Source organism: Toxotes jaculatrix, chromosome 5, assembly GCF_017976425.1.
Source record: "Toxotes jaculatrix isolate fToxJac2 chromosome 5, fToxJac2.pri, whole genome shotgun sequence".
Taxonomy (NCBI): domain Eukaryota; kingdom Metazoa; phylum Chordata; class Actinopteri; family Toxotidae; genus Toxotes; species Toxotes jaculatrix.
Window position 1 is genome coordinate 8,295,542 of NC_054398.1, and position 20,317 is coordinate 8,315,858.

Sequence of the window (20,317 nt, forward strand, 5' to 3'; positions counted from 1 at the left end):
GGGAAGCTGCCTTGGTACATCATGTTGCTTCATCTGTATTAAACGCTGCAGCTTAGGTTGTGGATAAATATTGGGAAAAAAGCAGCAAAAATAAAAAAAATCTGGGGTCTGCTTTTACTTTTAGGGTTGTCGTGTGGGGTGAGGAATGAAGGAAGCAGGACAAGGTCGTGTTATAGCCTGTCTGGGCTTAGGCGAACAAGCAGATTGTTAGGCAATGAAAGGACAGAGACAGGGACAGTGGCAACAAACAGGCAGCCTTGTTTATTGTGACTGCCATGCAGAGGTAGCAGGCCTGTTTTTCATAAGGACGCAGCTCTTATCTGTAGGCCTGCTCCAGGGGCTATCAGATGTGCTGCCAGTCAACACCGCAAATCTGATTCAATTCTCTTTCTCTATGCAGGTTATTCAGGCTCTGTAACCATTCCTCTCTGCTTGCCATCTCCGCTGGCTGTGATAAAGGAATAATCTGCAGAATGAGGTGAGAAATAATCACATTGTCCTCTGCTAGTGGAAGAGATGACTTTGGGAAATGTACACAGTTTGGTGGTGCACGTGCATAGCAGGTGGGAGCTGGCTGAGGTGCGCCACAACAATCACGCTGGATAAGAAGAAGCCTGAAGAGGAAGACGAAGTTTAATTAAAGTATGTGAATTTACTAGATAGAAAAGATATTTTCATGCTTCGTTTTCTTTCAGTAACCGCAAGAAGCAACATGTGACATTTACAAATCTTGGAATGAAAATGGTCAGTAAAAAAACTCAGGGGCTTCAACTAACGCGGTCAGCCTTGTGCGTCTTGCGTGATAAGGGCTGTTCGCAGAGCCACATCTGTGTCGTGAGGAGCACTGACATGCCACTCTGGAGTAAGGGCAGGGACTGCAGATGTCGAGCAGTGGGACAGATTGGGCTACGCCTCAGGAGATGTGGAGCTAGATATGCAGGATGCAGGCGAATGTCCTGCACAGCAATACAACGTGCAAGATTTACCCATAAACTTAATTTCTCAGCAGGAGGAGAGGCAGAAGAAAGGAAGAGGGTGTTTGTAAGTGCATGTAATAAAAGAAAGATAACGTGAAGAACATGCTGCTCCTCCTGCCATGGCTTCACTCCTATCAACAGAGATATTGAAGGATTGCAGATCAGAGTGAATCCATTTTCGAGCAGTTCCGGCCTTCTTTCCATCTACATCAGGCCATTTGCTGTAACTTGGTCTCCGATTTACTCAAATTAGATATACTTGTGACTAAAGCCTCCCCACATTTCCCACGACTGAAAGGAGGTTCATTATCTCTTCCTGGCACCCAGCCCCTCTGTCTTGCAGGGCCTTCAGCTATATCATCCATTATACACGCGGAGACAGATGTCCACAAGGCTGACTTGTTTATACGGTCGGGATAGTGAGATGGGGCAAAATAGGCAGTTTTCACCCACATTAAGCTTGAGCAGTTCTACTGTATGTCCTCTGTGTTTCTGTAGTAAGCTGAGTCTGGCTGCAACATTGAGAGGAAGATGGGACACAGAGCTTGAAGCGTAAGAGACAGAGATGACCCAGGGGATATCATACCACTGCAGGTTGGTTTCATTAAACTTTGTGATGCATGTGTGTGTGTGTGTGTGTTAACTGTAAATTCAACAAACCCAGGCAGTGATAATATCTTGTCCCAGCCGACAGCATGCTATTCCAGACAGGCCTGACAGCGGCCCTGGGCGCTACTGGACAACCATAATTGTCTCCATCACTTAAGCAGCTACATGTGTTGCGTGTCCACGTGGACAATTTCCAGAGGCTGCTGCTGCTGGTTGTGCACCAAGACGACCATATTAAAGAAAACAGAAATAATTCACCTGCTTAACTCTTATCTCTTGGCTAGTCATTATCAGAGGTAGGGTTGAGGAGCATGACGACAAGAGCGTACTGTCAGACATTCGAAGGGACCAGTATTTGGCCAAGCAAGGGTGAACAAAACAGTGCTCGCTATCATTTCAGTGTCAGGCATGTCCTATCAAAATGTCATGGCTACATGTGAATTTTCCCACCGTGGAGAGATGAATTCACCCTGAGTCACAGAGGAAAGTGACATTAGATGTATCTGGGTTCACTGACAGTGCTTCTCCAAATATAAGTCTGCTATATAAGTTGCTTCCTGGGTTTATGTAAGATCTCTTAAACAAACAGATTTCAACAGGTGACATGCAGAGCTGCAGGGAGAGAGGGGCTAACCAGCTGAGTCATGCAGACACAACATGCGGTGCGGGTCCCACTGAGCCGGTCTGAAAAACTGGTTGGGACGCTGTGGAATGTGTGCATGTACACTTGTGTGTGTGTATGTGTGTGTGTGTGTGTCAGTATATGGAAAAGAGGTGGAGAGAGAGAACAGCATGTCGTACCCTTGCCCTCTACGTGCTTACATGTACTACAGATGTACAAAGTGAGGACGTAGCCACAACATTCACTTCAGCTTAAATAAGAAAGCAAACTGTACATATCAAACACGTTAACCAGCCTCACCACATGTTCAGCTCAAATGTCTGTCTGTAACTTATTAGATAGCGGTTAAGCAAAATGAAGAGCACAAGCAGAGTTGAGGAGGGGTTTCAGTGAACAGCTGCTTTCATTTGACTCCTTAAAATTCTATATAGCGGCAGAGCTACACCACATCTGGAGATCAGGCCTTGAAAGGATAAATATTTTAAAGGATTTCAAATATTTGATGGATAATTCTCGAGATGTGATTGATCAAACTGGCCCGGGACTTCAGTAGCCCCGTCAGAGGAAGCTTCAAATGTGAGACAGACGGATGTGTTTGAAGCAAAAGACAGAGCAAAAGCGAAAAAATACATCTATTGTCCGACTGGTGGGAAGGGAAGAGACAGGCTTTGTGATACTGAAACAGCATACCTGCGCCATATCATCCAAGCAGTTGAAGATGTACTTTCGAGCCTCCTTGGACTTGATCCCCGTTTCACCCTCGTGGTCCTCTGGAGTCTGTGGGAGACAAGAAGCAGATGTTCATCTCAAATCCCATCACACTTCCCCTCTGGAAACGCACTATTTACATTTGGCTCATTACAGCCTCTTGTTGTTGATGTGCAGCAGGACTCAGCTTGCCCTCTGAGCAACCCTGGGGTAGCACACAAACACTCATCTACTAGCCAGGAAAGATGGGTGAGACCGCATGTGGAGACACCACACTATATCACATGAATACTGAGACGATATGCAGAGTATGCACTGCACTGCATGCACACAAGTTCACATGGACGCACATTTACATAAACGACATGGAAATGCAAAAACAAGTATAAGCGCATGTGATCACTCTCTTTCAAAGTTGGTACATTTACACAAAACTAATCTGTGTTGACTGTAGAAACCTCCTGACTGAACACATGATATTTTTAATTACAGTCAGCAAAGCAATGCAGCTGCTGTAACATGGAAACACATGGCAAGGTCAAATTGAAGCTGAGCAATCACTCTTCAATGTGGAAAAAAAAAGTGGTCAGGATGCCTTCATGTTTGACTTTCCGCATACCAAAGACACTAGAAAATCATGATGCGTTACAGCAGTGGTGTCAAGTGCAAGCTTATAATCCATCTCTGTGTCTTTCTTACAATGCTGCTGTCAGCTCTTATCGTCAGGAACTCAGAAACGCCCGTCTTTAAACTGACAACAACGTGTTTTAAAAAGGCCTCATAGTCCCATAGGTCAAACAGTTTCTCAGAGAGCACAGAGAAATTCGTAAATTTGAGCAAACGCATGAAAAAGTTGAGTAAGTTTTGCATGATATCTCCTAAAAGCCTGTGGGCAGTTGACTCGAGAGCATGTACGCTATGTTCTCTATGTTCCTATATGTCTTCATTTAAAGGCCAATCATCATCAGTTGTTGTCAGTGTGGTATGTTAGGTTAGTGGGATTCATAAGAAAATGCACTCTGCTTTTCGGAGAAGATCAGTCCTATACTCAGGCAGAGTAGACATGGTAAAAACATCATCATACCCTGCAGAGATGGATCAGTGTTTGAAATGTGATACAGTCAAGAGCTCAGCGTGTGAATTCACTGTGCGACACACACTTAAGTTCAAGTTAAGTTGATCATGGTAAAAAAAAAAAAGAAAGGGCCTACATAGAGAGAGGGTGGAAGGGGGTTAGAGCAGACACCCTCTGAGCTGGATTCACCAGGCTCGGTTTCCATTTGCCAAATCCTCAAACATGGATCCATTTTGCTCTTATTACCCTCTCACTTTGTTTATAGCCAGAAATAGGGCTGTCAGTGGCTCATATAATGTAACCAGAGTTTCTGGAATATTAACATCAGCTTTTCGCTGGCAAAGACTTTTACTCGTGAAATATGACCTGCTCCTAGAAGGATGTTCTTGATGCCACCAGCTGGGAACTTTTGTGACTGTATATGTGGATGCATCTGTGTCATTTAAGTTGTACCTTAAGTCTCCAGAGAGGATAGGTGGAGTCTGGGTCTCTGTTGAAGAACCTGGTGGTCTTTGTCCCTGCACTCAACAGATACTCTGCAGGCAGACCCTGCGTCTGTGAGATGTACCGGATCTGTAAGACAGAAGATGCAATCACATCACATGCATGATTGAACCATAATTAGCATATAATTGGGGTGCACTGTGAATCTTTCCTGCTGATCACAAAAAAAAGGTCTTTCATTGTTGCAGCCATTGCATCGGTACTAAGATCAGTTCCACCAGTCTGGCTGTGTGGTAATAGAAGAAACTTTGAAACTCTAGGCTGACATTAACTACTCCAATCTTATCTAGTTGAAATATGCATAACACCCAAACATGACCTCAGCTCAAGAGTCTAAGATTGATTTGAGACTTGTAAATGAGACACTTTGCTAAGTTTTTCGGGCCTGTGAAAAATCAGGCGAGCTTGTTCAGTGATGGGGCACAACTTGCTCAAGATTTTCCCACTGAGCCTCGTCTGACTGATAGAGAGAGGGGAACGCAGCAATGTCTTGCTCTGGAGCACAGGGGCTGCGCTAATTGGACAAGTGGCTCTGTGGCATCTGTTCAGATAAACAGGGAGGCTGCGCAAGAATCATCAGGGACTGTCAGGGGGATTAGAGAAGCATCCCACCCTCCCAAACGCACTCACAAGCACACACTCACGGAGAGAGAACACACACGAACGTATGTGCACATAAACATAATGGCACAGATTCATGGGTATGCTAGCACTCCCAATACCCAAACACACACACAATCATGAGGTGCTCAAAGGTCAGGAGACAATTTGAAGGACCAAGCAATCATGTGTTACCTGATCGTACTCTGAGGCTCCGGGGTAGAGGGGCCATCCCAGGAAGAGCTCGGCTATCACACAGCCCAGGGACCACATGTCTATGGCCTCACAGAACGGCAGACCCAGGATTATCTCCGGAGCCCTGTGGACAGAGAAAACACACAGTACTGTTAGAACGATTTTCTCTTACAGCAAATGTATAAGTTCAAACTGAGCAGAGCTGGTGATATAATGGGATTCTGCTGTGACAGACAAAGACACTGAAAATTGAGACATACTGCAAATGTAACATGACTACATTGTCATTTTCCATATGAAGTCATATCTGCAAGAGCCTGGTGAGGAGTTTCTTTTCTCGCTTCCGATGAGCTCATGGAGAACAGCCCAGTGTAGTACACACAGGTCAGAAGAGGAAATAATCTATGCCGAATATGTAGGAGTGAGCTGGAGACTGTTCACAGAAGTTTAGTAACATTCCCAGAGCCAATACGATTTAATCAGAAAACACACACACACACATACAAATTAGGCGCACCTTTTTTTTGCACAAAGATCCTAGTTCCACAGCAAGACAGACCATTCAATTAATTAACTGTGTCTGAAGGCTGTCTTGTTGGCAGTTGCCAACATGGCACCTTGCAGATAACTAACTGATAACCATGCAGGAGCAGCAATCACTGAGCCCCCATCTCTGGTAGTCAAACACGGGGACTGTGTAGAGGTAGTGGTGTATGGTTCCTGAATTTTACGGTCCACGGCCACAAAGCAAGATGGAGGCAATTAAGCCATGAAAAATAAAACCAACATAAATATGCTCTTGAGCATGTAGTGAGCTTCATCTGACTTTTTAGTAAGCTACATTTGAGTTGATAATGCCAGAGCTTAATTCCCAGACACTGGCTTTTCCCAGTCGTACACGCACACAAACACACACACACACACACGTTTAGTGAGACACCACTTCAGACCCTTCCATTGGTAGAAGAGATAAATATCTATGATTTGATGAAAAAGGAAAAATATTGTTTCAGTTATTTGAACAGCGCTGCAGTCCCAAACAATTCCCAAATTTCTTTCAACACGTTTTATGTCCTGTCAGAAAGACTAATCCACTTCTTGTGAGCTCATGTCTCTGATGGGGCTTAAAATAACCAAGAACATAGTGACTCTGCTCGCTAACAATCCAAACCACTTTCAAGAGGTTCTCAGGCTGTCATCACTACAGAGGAGACGTTTTAGGTCTAGCATGTTAGTGGTGAAATTTAGTAACTTACTGTAGCTCCAAAAAAAATTGGTCTCCACTAAGAGAAACAGGCAGAGCTCTTGTCCCATCTCTAACTTAAATACAGACTGAAATACTAAAGCTGAAATCCTTCTCTATCAATTAATAACATACTAACAGCATGACACACAGATCACAGGAGCTTAAGGCTGATCTCGGAAAGTTTCTTGTTCATAGCCCGAGTTCACAATGCTGATTGCTGTGACCATGGTAACTAGGCTAGCCCTCCCCCCATAAGCCTAGGCGGGCTCTGGCGAGGGTTTCGATCGTGGAGAGAGAAACGAGGGGGCCTGGCCTTGGGCCTGCTGGAACTGTAGGTACCAGGGAAACAGAGAATGTGGAAAACAGCATGGGGGGATGCTATGGGGTTTTACAGGCCTGTAGTTTGAGCGGTGGGGGGTTATGGGTGAGAGGTCTGAGGGGAGCAGGAGGGTTTGGAGGATAATGAATGATCACATCTCACATATTTAAAAGCAGATTTCTAACTGCAGCACCCTGCTCCTTATTCACTGCTTGCGGATGCTGGGTGAAATCAAAAGAGGGCACAGGCGATCCATTGCACGCCGAGATGTGGCTGATGTATAGAGGCAGGAGACACCGACAGGATAGACGCTGAGAAAAACAAAAACCGGAACAAGAGGAAGAGAGAGAGAGAGTTCAAAAGAGGCAGAGACAGAAATAAAGCAAATGAGGGGGAGCAGTGCTTTGCTCAGTGAAGAGCTCCTGTCACAGAAGGTGGTTATTGGGGTCTCAAGGGCAGCAATGGAACAGACACCAAGACAACAGTCTAGCAACAGTATCTTAGGGCACCATTACACACCAATACAAAGACACCTTCACACACAATGAGCCGAGACGTCTATCAAGGGGCTGCCAAAGTAGCATAAAGGGGCCTGCTAGGAGGCGATAGCAGAGGGAACAGCGAGGTCTACTAAAGGTACATTAGGGAAGAGACGAGATGGACAACAGGACCGGGGTCAGCTTGATCCTCCTTTAACAGCCTGTTAGACTGGCTGGAGTTTTGCTGTGGACAACAGGGAGAGGGGCAACATAACAGCTGCAACACCACACAGAAAAGCAAGCACACCAAAAAAGTAAACTCAGAACTATAAGAGATGTCTTCCTGTGCCCCTTCCTGGGTCACCGTCTAACGGATATCCATCCATGAGCACATGTTTTATGCAGACTAGGGCTGCCCAGAGAAGGTGAAATGCAAGCTACGCAGACAAACATTTGCCTGTCATGTAAATAGCCTAATGTTAGCCACTTGTTTTGCTTTTTTAAATTTTATTTATATTTGAAAGGCTTGCTATAAGTTTTTGTGTTGGTGTTACAAGTTCATAAGTTGTGTGATGTTTTGAAAAACACATCAACAGACTATTTAGTCTCCTTTCTGTTTGTTCCAACAAATTCCGAATTAATACTTCTTATTCTAAACGCTTGTAATTATGGTTTACATAATGTGCTGTAATGTAGCACAGTGTTAATGAAGATGTTACACATTCTTTCTCAGCCCTAGGAACTCAAACCATTTTGTGACGCTAAAATACATATTTTATTAATTAAATTTATATCATAAACGTGCAACCAAAGTCTTCAGAAACTGAAATCAAAGCACTTAAACACTTTGTTTCATGACAAAACTCCTTGACAAACACAGAACAACGAGCAGAAGTTTGTGAGGATTATGTTCTATTTATACATTCAAACATCACTGTTTGTCCTTCAACTCTTTGCTTATCATGCTGTCTGTGCAGAAGTTGATAATAGAGGCAGGCAGCACTGTGACATACTCATCACAGCAATAGTTTTTTTTCCCCCCATGCAATATTTTTACGATATAATGAAACCAATATACTGTAGCAGCCCTGCAGTTCTGCGCTGCATTTGTCATCTAAATAGGATTCACACATTCCTACACAAAAACACAAAATATATACCTCCCTTATTTGCATGAGTATGAGTTCTCCAAAAACCTTATCTGACTTCAAGAAACCAAAAATATGTATGAGCTATTGCAAGATGCAAAAAGAGCAGGCTGTTCTCACAATACGAGGCTGTTTTTTTGACTCAGCTGCAAGGAAATTCTCACGCATTGTGGAAATGAAAATCGCAGGAAACCCTTTCATCAGATGGTCCTCTAGATCACTGCAATTCCAGTGGACGCATACAGACCGCAAGACCTTCAACTTTTTTTTTTTTCAACCCACACAACTTCCAACATCAATCACCGTTATGGTGTGTATGTAACTCACACAAGCTCACAAATAAGCAAAACTGAAGCAAGGGACGAGCTACAGTGCAGCTGATACACTTAGATGTCGTATTAAGGTGGCTTTGATAACAGCCAACTTCCACAAAACCTACTTTCATTGCAATTAGTGCTAGGTGTTTAGCTTTAGTTCAGTGTTTCTATGCATGTGTGTGTAGCTGTGTGCCACGGCCGCATGGACTTTGCCCTTGTGTGTGATGGAGAGATTTGCTAGTGTTGATGTTATGCTTGGATCCATTTCAGCCTGAACCTTCCTGGGTTATGCTCCAGTGCTCTACTTAGACTGTTCTCATGGCTCCTCTGCCTCTCACAGAAAGCTCCTCCGGTTCAGCGAAAGACAGAGAGAGAGAGAAAGAGAGAGAGCGAGACAGCGAAGGAAGGGAGGAAGGAAGAGAGAAGGAGCAACATCGTTGCTCATGATATGAAACCACAAATGCAAATGTGCCCCTACTAGCGCGCCGCCGCCATCGCATGCAAAGCGCCCCACAGCTGCTGCTGATGCAGGCCTTTCACTGGCAGTGATAAACAGCGCACACATCTGTGCCGCTCACAAACCTTGCTCCTTTCCTGTCCCCCTTTCCTTCCTAAGGTAGTAGAGCACATGAGACTGACAATTCATGCAGATATGACATTTGTTCTTCATCTCCATTGTAGGTAAAACACAAGCACACGAGCACCCAGAGATGCAGTGGCTTTTTGACTCATATAGCTCTGCAGCAATGCAGACTACAGACCAAAGTGCTTAAATATAAAAAAAGAGAGAGAACAGAAATTACTGTTCTGTCTGTCATTGGCTCAAAGATTGAAAAACTACACTCTTGTAACCTGGTAAGCTCCAGAATTGAGGTACTTGGATACACCATCTGAGCGTGCAGCATTCAGCAGACACTGCCAATTTATCACTCTTTAAGCTGCACCCCACCTAGCTCATCTCCAGCTGGCATGGCCACTACAGACAGTGCCTTACATAGGGTGGAGGTGAGCTTCTTGCTGCACACCATAGATGTCACATACAGTGCATGCGGTGTGCAAAACTTCGGCTAGCCAGAGGCTTTCTCTGGATTTCAATGGGAACCCAACTGCATGAGAGGCCTCAGTGTTCATGCTAGTGGCTCTGACAGCACTGGCCCTTGACAAAAGAAAGACGGAGGGTGGGATGGAGAAAGAAGGAGGGAGAGAGAGAGAGAGAGAGAGTCTGCATACTGACATCCTCCCAGCTGGCCTGGTCATTGATGAGCCCCGGTCCCCTTGGGAGCCAGAGATGGCACGACTCATGAATGGAGCCTTTCTTCTGCCACCCCAGCCCACCCTTACACCTCAGCCCCTTCACCCACCCCTTCTGCCAGCGTGGCCAACCCATACACCTCGCCCTCCCTCACCATCCACCCCCTCATTACAACCCCTCTGCCAGCAAACCCCCCTTCAGACCCCTCAAACTAGGGCGCTGAGGCCAGGCTAGCGCTTCCCTCCCTGCTTGCCTATCCGCCCTCTGCTCTGCTGAACCGTGCCTGCGCTTGGCTGGCCTGCCAGCCCACACACACACACACACTTAAACACGCATGCGGACACACTCGCCGAGACACATACACACACACAGCTGACATCACGGGCTGTGTGCATGTCAGGATGTATCCATCAGGCTGACCTTCCCTTAGCTTGGCTCCAGACGGGAGACTGATGGATCCCTGGAACCCTGCAGCATTTACACACATACAAATGCACAACACACACGCACACACACACATACAGACACGCACACACAGGTCATCCAGTCTATGGTAATGGGTTTGATCTCTTTCCATTTCAAAGACTTCATCATTGGCCCTTGTGTAACTATGTTTTATTCAATAGGCAGCCAGGCAGTTATAAGCAAAGCGCAGCATGTATACTGGGGGTAAATAAGATCTTATACTGGTCATGTTGAAAGCACTATTATGACATAGCGGTGGTTCGGGAAAGAGATATAGCTGTCCCATGCTAACAGGAAAAAGCACTTCATGACAAAAGAGCCTGCTATTAACTTTTCTCCCCTCTATCCCCTTCTCTTCTTTCCCTTTGCCTCCCTTCTACTTGCCTTCCCTTCTCTCCATCCCATGCTTTGCCCTTGCCTAATGTAAAAGGCTTGGTGCTTGGTGCTGTGAATGACTCTCTTCCTCCCCCGGGGTATTCATCTACATATTCATGCCCTCAAAGGTTCCTCCACAGCCTCTTTGAAGACGCACCATAGAGAAACACTTTTCCAGATATATTGCTCGGTGGCCACTGACTGTGAAATCAATGTGCGGAGTTACATCCCCTGCCGTGCACCTGTGGCTCGCAGGAACCCACCCCAACCCAAGACACACACATACACTATACCTTCTCAACCACTCCACCTGCTCTCATCACAACAGACACTGCTGCACAGTGCACAACCCAGGCATAGGATGCAGTGATCATGTAAATGCACACTTATGTAAGCAGAGACTGTAGATGGCATTTAAATTTAGAGCTTGGATGTTCCAGGTGGTTGAGGGGTGGAAAGGGGGAGGGGTGATATCTGGGCAAGGCAAACTTTTTTAACAGAGTCCTTGAGAAGTCACTAAGCAGGGGCGACATTCCTAGTGTTCAAGGTCCTGAAAACAGGCCTCCCTCTCTCTTTTTCTTTCTCTCAGAAAAAAAAAAGGCACAGCAAAAGCGCTGACGGGGCTGCCACCGTTTCACCAGTTGAAGTATTAGCTTTCCCTGTGGGTCCAGTAATGCATTAAAACAAGGCAAATGAAAGCCTATGGAAGGAAAGCATGAGAGGATGTTTAATACAAAGGTAGGAAGCTATATCCAAAGAATTTGTCAGTGAAAGGCAGGGGACTCGCATGATAACGCAAAAGGCAGCAAGGAAACTTGCAGATACATGTTAGTAGCCCAGCTGTTCAACAGAAATTGTGATTACAGTAACTCAAATGCATCACAGCAGGCTAATGCAAAATGTGGGTGACAGCTGTGTGTATGATCGTGCTGATTCAACACAACCTGAACAGTTCAGCTCGGCAACCTCAGTGGGAGTAAACTGTAACTGAGAGCTAACATAGATAGCATGTGTACACCAGCTCACATTTAACTCCACCCTCATGAGGCATTTTATTATTTTTATTTTAACTTTATTTATACTTTTTATTTTATATAATGAAATATTCAGTGGGCAGAGATCCACCCCTGTCACTGTGGCACACATGGCACATGGAGCCCTGTGGTCACAGCGTGGCACAGTCAATATTAGCACACAGGATATGCCACATTCTCTCACATGGCATCACCCTATGCCATTACACACAGGCTGTTTTTCAAATGGCTGTATTCATAGTGGCATTAGATAACATATCAGATTTACTGTTAGGTAACATAGAACATCAAACACATATTTTACTGCCCTGGCGATACAGTTGCGGCTATGGAGACTTTCTCCCCCCTTGGAGGAGCAGTTTAGTACCCTTTCCCACCCACCCTCTCTTTTTCTTCTCCCTCTGCTTGCAAAAGCTTCCATTAGCAATGCTAACATCTACAAAAACCAAACAATGAGTGCAGCTAAAGTGCAGCTCAGTTGTTCGTTTATACATCTATACAGCGCTTCATCGTTCCCGGTTGGTAATTACCTCTTTCCTGTGGTTATTATTATTCTCCAGCATGCGGCTGATCCTATCAGTAATACATCTCATTTCCACCTGCAACCAGCGGGCTCTCCCTGGCTCCCTGCAGTACCCTCCATAACCCCAACCCCCATCGCCTGGTGCAGGGGTCAAAGGGACAGACCTCCTTCAGCGAGGGTGGAGGTGGAGGGAGAGGGAGAAATGACAGAAAGGAGATGAGGGAGGGAAAAAGGGAGAGGGTGGGATGGGCACAACAATGGAAGACGGATGCCCTCTTGATCAACACCCAGCCACCTACACACACACACATATTCTGTGCCTTCTGCGGTCTTAAAGAGGAGAATGCCGGGAAGGATTTGAAATTGGTAAATGATGGGCATCTGTCATACAGTGATGCTCCCTGCACAGACAGCCTGGAGAGAAGATGTAGGGGATGCCAAAAGGGAGCCTCAAGTCTCTCAAGCCCTATTAGGGTAGTGGACTGACAGTCAGACAGTATTAGGACAGTCTACCAGCCACTGGCCAGACTCAGACGCAACCCTGAGGCATGCGCTCTGCTCTGTCAGACTTGAGTCTCCAAGAAAATCAGACTTCAGAGGAATCTCTAAATAATAACTTGAAAATGGATAATTGATATCCCATCCTGCCAGTAAAAAAATGTCTATTTCACAAGAGACGAGTTTTCACAAGAGTCCAAGTTTCTTGGAAAGTATTAAATCGCTGCTGCTGACCATTCAGAATGATGCCATCGCACCCTCATTCTGTGTTAGTCACCACTCTCTACTCTAAACAAGCCCAGAGGAAAAATGTGGGTCACACAGAAAGCTAGCTAAGAGTGGGTGAAGCCAAACTAAAGGCAGAAATGCAGACAGACGATAACACATTCTAACACGCAGTCACTCAGTCAACCAGCTTTAACCAGCTGGCAAGCCTGTCACCACGGCTGAGACATTTACCAAAACAGACAGGAAAGCAGCATAACGGGCAGCGAGGCACACTGTGCAGACGGGCGCAGGAGGTCAGTCAAGCAGATGAGATTGCGTCTGCTCGTGGCAGAGGGACGCTAAAACCCAGGCCTTGATCACTTCAGCAAATTAGAATGCACAAGGGATTCAGTCAGCTACGCTTAAACCATTCGCACAGCTCCATTTGAGACTGAGACACAATCAAAAAGAAAAGCCAGACAAGTCGTCTAGCGCAGTGCATGCCACAACAGGGCCGCCAGGAGCCCAGGCCAAAGCTGCAAAATATATATCATATCATAATGTTCTATCACAGCCACTGAGTCCAAAAGCCCAGCATGACAGTTATGTAAACTGCTGCCCAAACAAATCACAATCTCATCTGCTTGCTTGACTGACTGACTGTCTCCCTCCTTCTCTTGTGGTTTGTCTGTAGATTCTGCTGTCTGGTTGATAGTCATTATTGTCGTTTTATTCTCTAGTTTCCTCCGGCAGTTGCTTTAGTCCAACACAATAACAGAAATTGCAAAGCGCTGCATCAATACGTCCCATTCTGTTGATTTATGGCGACTAAGACAGAGATCAAGTGATAGGGGGGTGAGACAGGGAGAGAGCATGGTCAATGTGGTTGGCTAGTGGAGCCGTACATGCTGGATATGTGGTAAAACAACAGACGCCAAAAATCCATTTGAAAAGCAGCGTCTGAGAACATATAGCTGGGAGCCACGGGGGCGCCGTCCTACCGTCGTAATGACATACGTCTCCCTGCCATTCAGTACGCACAAACACACACACACAATACACACATACACAGTTTCAATCATAAACGCTGCTCTGGTTGACTAGTTCCTTATTTCTGGGGCAAGTGAAAGAGCACATGGGGGAGACATTTGCAAGGCAGACTGAAAAATCCCCCTCCACCTTACCCCCACGCCAGCATGCGCTGGCATACAGTACATGCACTACATTTCTGTATCTCTACCCATCGCCACCCCCCCCCCCCCCTCTTCCTTCCCTCCTCCCTCTCTCTATCACTATCCCTTGTTTGACTACCCTCCTCCTTCCTCCCACCCAGTCGGGCAGTAATACCATCTCCTGCCTAATCAAATTCTGCTGTGTGTGACATGAATTCTCGGCGCCCAAGGCTGCGCTGCCTCACGACAAGCTACAGGGCCGCGGAGAGCTGTAACTAAACCTCACACAGGTCCTATAGAGCAGCTCCCCACCTCTCTCTAACATCTAACTCAGGGAGAGACCTCCTGGATATGATTCCCCAGACTTCTTTCTGTCTGCCTCCTTCTCTGCTTGCCTCAGTGTCTGTCTGTCTGTCTGTCTGTCTGTCTGCCTGCCTGCCTGCCTGCCTGTCTGTCTGTGTACAGTGCTACTCTCTTCTTTGTGATGTATGAGTGTGTTTCAGCGAGTCCCCGGAGTGCAGCAGGCTCATGGTTAATTAGAGAGCGGATAGGACAGACTGACAGAGGCTGATCCAGATTGTCACCCAGATGTGGTCAGATCTTAATCCAACACAATGACTGACCCCCCCCCACACCCGCCCCTCTGTCACAATTAACATCACACATGCATGACAGCTATCACATTATCATGCAAGAAAATGCACAGATCCATAAATGCACGCACACACGCATGCACACACGTCCCCCAAGTCCCCCAAGAGTGTCCTTGAGTGGGAAAGGTGAAGCCTCTGCCGATCGTGAGTCTTCCCTCCTCAGACTTGTGTCCCTCTATCTGCCCCAGCGTGCCGCCTGCCTGCTGTGCCTTCAGACACTCTTAACACCGTTTGTCACGCTGCATTCTTCCCTGACAAGAATTAGAAATGTCATCACGTAGAGAAACAACAGCAGGATTATTAAGGCTTTATGGAGGAATTTGGACAAATAGGCCATTCCCTCATAGCCTCATCAGAAGCCAGTCTCCTTTCAGAGACAAATGAAGGGAGACGGATAGTATTGTGTGTGGTGGGTATTTTTTTTTTTTGACTTGTAAATGAGGGCTACAGTTTCTCATGTCAAGATCAGTCTTGCAAGACACAAAACCATGTTATGGAGGGGACAGGTGTTTGCCTGTATTTCTCACAGCTTAAGTTAATGTACATGGCTTCAGCTAAGAAATTGCTATTGGTAATTAAACATTTTCACATAAAGTCATGCGTGTGCGCATGCATGAATTTATAAAACAAGAGATGTTTCTCACATTCCTTCAATATAAGCCACACTCCTCTCCCTTAAAAAAAAAAAGGCAAATACATTTATGCTTATCCCTAAAACTAAATCTCCATCTAAGCCACATATGAATCAGAAACAGGCCTTTAATCATAGCTCATTGGTGTCTATGTTGCCACTGCATGGCGAGATGCAGTGTGAATGAGTTTCTTACAGCAGGCAATAACATAAAGAGATGTCTTCAAAAACAATCAGTCACAATGACAGGTAATTAATTTGGCCAAGCAACAGTGCCCTGCAGTCATTTGTAAGTATAGTCACAGTTAATCACTTCTCAATGACAATACCCCTGTACTGTGTTTCCTTCCCTCTGTCATATATAGAGATAATTTTCTCCCATCCCCAACTATATGGTCTACCATGACAAACAATGGAGGCTTGCTCGGCATTTAATATGCCATACATTGTGTATTGAGGGAAAACAATTACTGTACAGCAACAATCAATACGGCATTATCCTTTTCATGTAGCCATACTTGAAGATTCAATTATTATGGACAAAATGACATTATTATTTCTGCTGCAGCAGCCTCATTCGGGGAGACAGCAGACAATGATGATTTCATCTGAACAGTCATTTGGGCAAATATCAAATCTGTTCTATCACATTGCGATGTCCATCATGTAAGCACAGTGGGTGAAGCTGGGTTCATGTTTATGCGTCTGACTAAAGAAAAGGAGAGACATAAATGTATTTTCGTAATTAGGCTTTGCCTTGTCAGTATCACTGTGGTGGACTCGCCAAGAGGGGGAGGTCAATGTAAGAAGGAGCATGTAGTGGATTGTGACAGTGAGGAGGGTTAATATCCAAGATGATGTACATATTACCTCTGATAACATCAAGGAGATTTGCTGGTTCTGGGGTTAGTTGGCTAAGGATTAGGTCTGAATTAAGTACCCAAGGTGACATCTTCAGATTGCTTTTATTGTCAGAAGAACAACAAAGAAACCCAAATGATCATTTTTGAATGTATCAAAAACAGAAAAGTAGCAAGTATTTTTTAAATTTTTTGCTTTATAAATGACTTAAAGGATTAATTGGTTTGAAATATACAGCTGAAATAATAACCTCCATAAAACAAGCCCAGCCAAAGACATGAGGCACGTAATGAAGTAATAAAAGGAGAGCACCTTGTGTTTTTTTTTGGAAGCTAGGCACGTCAGGAAAAAAAAACAACCCTATAAACACTATATAGAGACAACAGGAAAGGTCATGTTTACAAGCCAAATGATAAAATGTCAAGAAATGTAAAAGCTGATAGTACCACCTGAGACTGGAGACTATTGCTAGTGGGAGTCTAATGACAGACAAGATTGTTCAGCTCTTTCATGGATGCCAAAAGATTTTTTTTTCCATGACAAGATATACCAGGGAATGGATGACAAATATGCTGCCATCATGGTTTGTGTGTGTGATAAAAACATTCCACACAGATATGCATGTCCTGTGAAAGCCCCATAACTGATGGTTGCCTTCCTTAACCAGGTGTTTTTCTGTCTTAGCTTACCTTGCCCAGAGGGAAGACCGTTGCCTCTCACTGAATACACACACACACACACACACACACAGATATGCACACACACAACAAAGACATTCTGGCTCTGAACATTTCCTTTTGTTGTGGAGTCGAAGGCAACAGACAGTTTTACAGTACAAGCACAAACTGTGGAGCGGCAGCAGCTCTGGAGGTGTCTGCTGGAGTCAATGTGAATTTTAAACCAGCGTTAAACATGACACATTTACGATTTCTCAGGCAACAAATTACATCGCTCTGAAGGCTGTGTACAGAGGAATTCTCTCTGTCTCATCTATTTGTCTCCCTCTTTCCTCCTTTTCTTTCCCTCGCTTGACTTTTCTCTCTTCTGCTGTCTGTGTGCGAGCTCTGAGGATGCTGCTGGAGGGAGTCCAAAAGGACACAGTGTGAAATGAACACAGCTCTGACCTCCCAGACACCCCCGACACAGCCAATCAGATCACTTCTCCCCGACACACGGGGCACTATAATTGGTTGGTGGGTGGGGAAATATGAGCAGTGGGGATTCGAGTGGCGGGAAAAAGGGAGGGAGCAGGGGGGCGACAAGGGAGTGGTGCTGTGGCTCCTTCTATGCACTTTAACCTACCATTTGCCCAGGACAGGACAGGACAGGAAGTCTTTGAAAACAAAAGAAGCTGTCATCTCCTCCTGACAGGCTCGCTCTGAACAAAGCCACTCTCAGCTGACTGGCAAACTGACCAATCCTTGAGGGAGGTAGCTTGTTGTAATCTGGTCCTGTCTCACATTCCAGACGTCTCTGGTGAGCGAGGCGAAAGAGCATGCCCTGAGCTATCAAACAGGAAATGAGTCCGAATGTCATTCCTTTCCCTGGGATGGGGCCTCAGCTGTGGCCAACAGAAGGTTGCAAACAGTGTTGCATGTATAAATACAAACATGCCCATAAGCTGACATACACACAGAGGCAGGAACACAAACCCATCCGCAGACTATTTCTCTCTTTTCTTTCTTTTAACAAGTAGGAATGGACATGCATATGCCCTCCTCCCAGACATCACTGCTCACAGCTGCGTGCCTTGGGCCTTTGCTATCTCCAGCCCAAACCCAGACTCGCATCAACCACATTCCACAGTCTCCCCAAACCCCAAGGGCAGCTTCACAGCTGGGTACCGAGCTGGGCTGTTCCCTGCCTCGACTTTCACCCACCGCCGTCCCCGCCTCCCTCCCTCCCTCTGCTCGCCATCTTACACACCCCAAAACAAAACGTATCCTTCCTTCAACCCTGCATCAGTGTTTGAGATTGTTCTGGAGGAGAAATTGTCCTGCTCTTGCTTCCATCAGCTCATTCGCAGTTTACATGATGAGGTTAGACAGAAGTGGCAACAACAGTGAATCAAAATGACAAAGAGCTGCTGGAATGTAGTTCTTTTCGAATTCTACTGATATCGTATATCATTTTACTCTGTCGCTGCAGCAGTTCGCTTTAAGGTGTGTCATGTTGACAGGGGTAAAAAGACATGTCAGCAAACAGACTACATAATCTAATAACTGCATCTGTGACTCTGAGGCTATCTTGTTGCCAGTGATCAGCAATAGCAGGTGACATATAAAACCGACCTCATAATGTAATAAATAAATGTATGAGACGAGCTACGAAGCCCCACAGAAACAGCACCCTGGTTAGATCGTAAGGGGGGATCATCGAAACTTCAGCTAGGGGATATGACATCAGTTACTCCCTTTTTCCTACCAGCTCAGCAGGGACACTAAGAGGGTGGGTGCTATCATTTACCAAAATAACAATCAGTGGTAAGAAGGAGTTGATGGAGTCAGGTCTTAATAAAATAACATCAGAATATACTCTGATACTCCAAAAGGTCCCACAGCAACTCTAAGATCCAGATGAACAGGGCAAAAAAGCACATTTCCCACAGCTTTAACCACTGAGGAATGTGCAGAGCTGCATTCTGGAAGAAAAAAAAAATAACAAAAAACTTCAGAAGAAGCGTCAATGACAATTGTCCTTCCTGTCCATGAGGTTAGGGTTAGGGTTCTTTAAAAAACACCAAAGAAACTATACGGACAGACCTGTTGGACAGAAAAGCTGAATCCACACAGCTGCCAAGCACAAGTATATATATTTGTTTGTCTCTGAATGTGAGTGTGTGTGTGTGTGTTGGCATGAAAATGGGGTGTATATTAGTGTTCATGCATGTGTGCGTCTGTAAATAGTTAAGGCCAGGCTCTGTTTCATCATTTCAGTAAATGCCACGCAGTATATCAGTCTAACAGCATACGTCTCGGGCCATTTCCATATCTGTAATAGAGAAAGCCCATCTCCCATCAGAGCCGCTCCTCCATTGCGCTCAGAGAGCCCAACTAACACACATGTGCAAATGTGTGCACACATACACACCGCATCTCTGATGAGCTGACACAGAAAACTAGATTTATTAAGGGGAGGGGTAGAAGAGGAGATGCGGAATGTGTGTGGGGGTGTAATTTCAGCAATGGACACAGATTGTTGTCGACGAAAACACGTACAAAAAAAAAAAAAAAAACAACAACAACGCCCCCCTCCAACAATCGTAGCCGTAAAGTGCATCACTCTCCTCTAAGAGACCTGTTTATTTCAGACCTGTGACACAAAAGCCACAGCGGCATGCAGGCTTATCTCTCCACATCGCTTGAAACGCAGCGCAGCCCCCAAAGAGCTCCCCGGCGCTCCACATGCCACTTTCAATTAGTTCCACAAAGAGAGTCTTCCACTACCAAAAGGAAGATGGGAGCTCATTACTGAATTCCACTCTACTCTCAGCTTTGAAATATAGATCAGGAGGCTATGTCTGACTGCTGGGGCCCTGGATGTGCCACTCGCCAACCATGCCACACCAGTCCAGAGCAGATGAGCACAGAGTACCGTTCCATGGATTAGCTACCGCTCAGGTTTAACAGCCCCTGCAGCTTACCCTCTATCTCACCATTAGCTCTCTGCCTACCCCTCTTTCTCTCATTTCCTTTCTCTCTGCTCCCTCTTTCTATCTCTCTCTCTCTCCACTAAACAGGCTCCCTGTAGCCACAGCTCTTAGCACTAAAACCCACAAATGGGAAAATACCAGTGCTAATAATCTGATGAGAGCATAAGAGAGAGGCAGTGGAGGAAATGTGGATAT

The 20,317-nt window shown here is 45.5% G+C and overlaps 1 protein-coding gene across 1 annotated transcript in view; it reads right to left on the reverse strand.

Moving 5' to 3' along the window:
• Positions 1 to 20,317, reverse strand: part of hipk2 (homeodomain interacting protein kinase 2) — a 71,058-nt gene that overhangs the window by 16,493 nt on the left and 34,248 nt on the right. The window contains exons 3-5 of the mRNA XM_041037593.1: positions 5,291 to 5,414; positions 4,445 to 4,564; positions 2,899 to 2,985 (exon numbers count right to left, since the gene is read on the reverse strand). Of these exons, the coding sequence (XP_040893527.1) occupies positions 2,899 to 2,985; positions 4,445 to 4,564; positions 5,291 to 5,414 (331 nt within the window). The remainder of the gene's footprint in view (positions 1 to 2,898; positions 2,986 to 4,444; positions 4,565 to 5,290; positions 5,415 to 20,317) is intronic.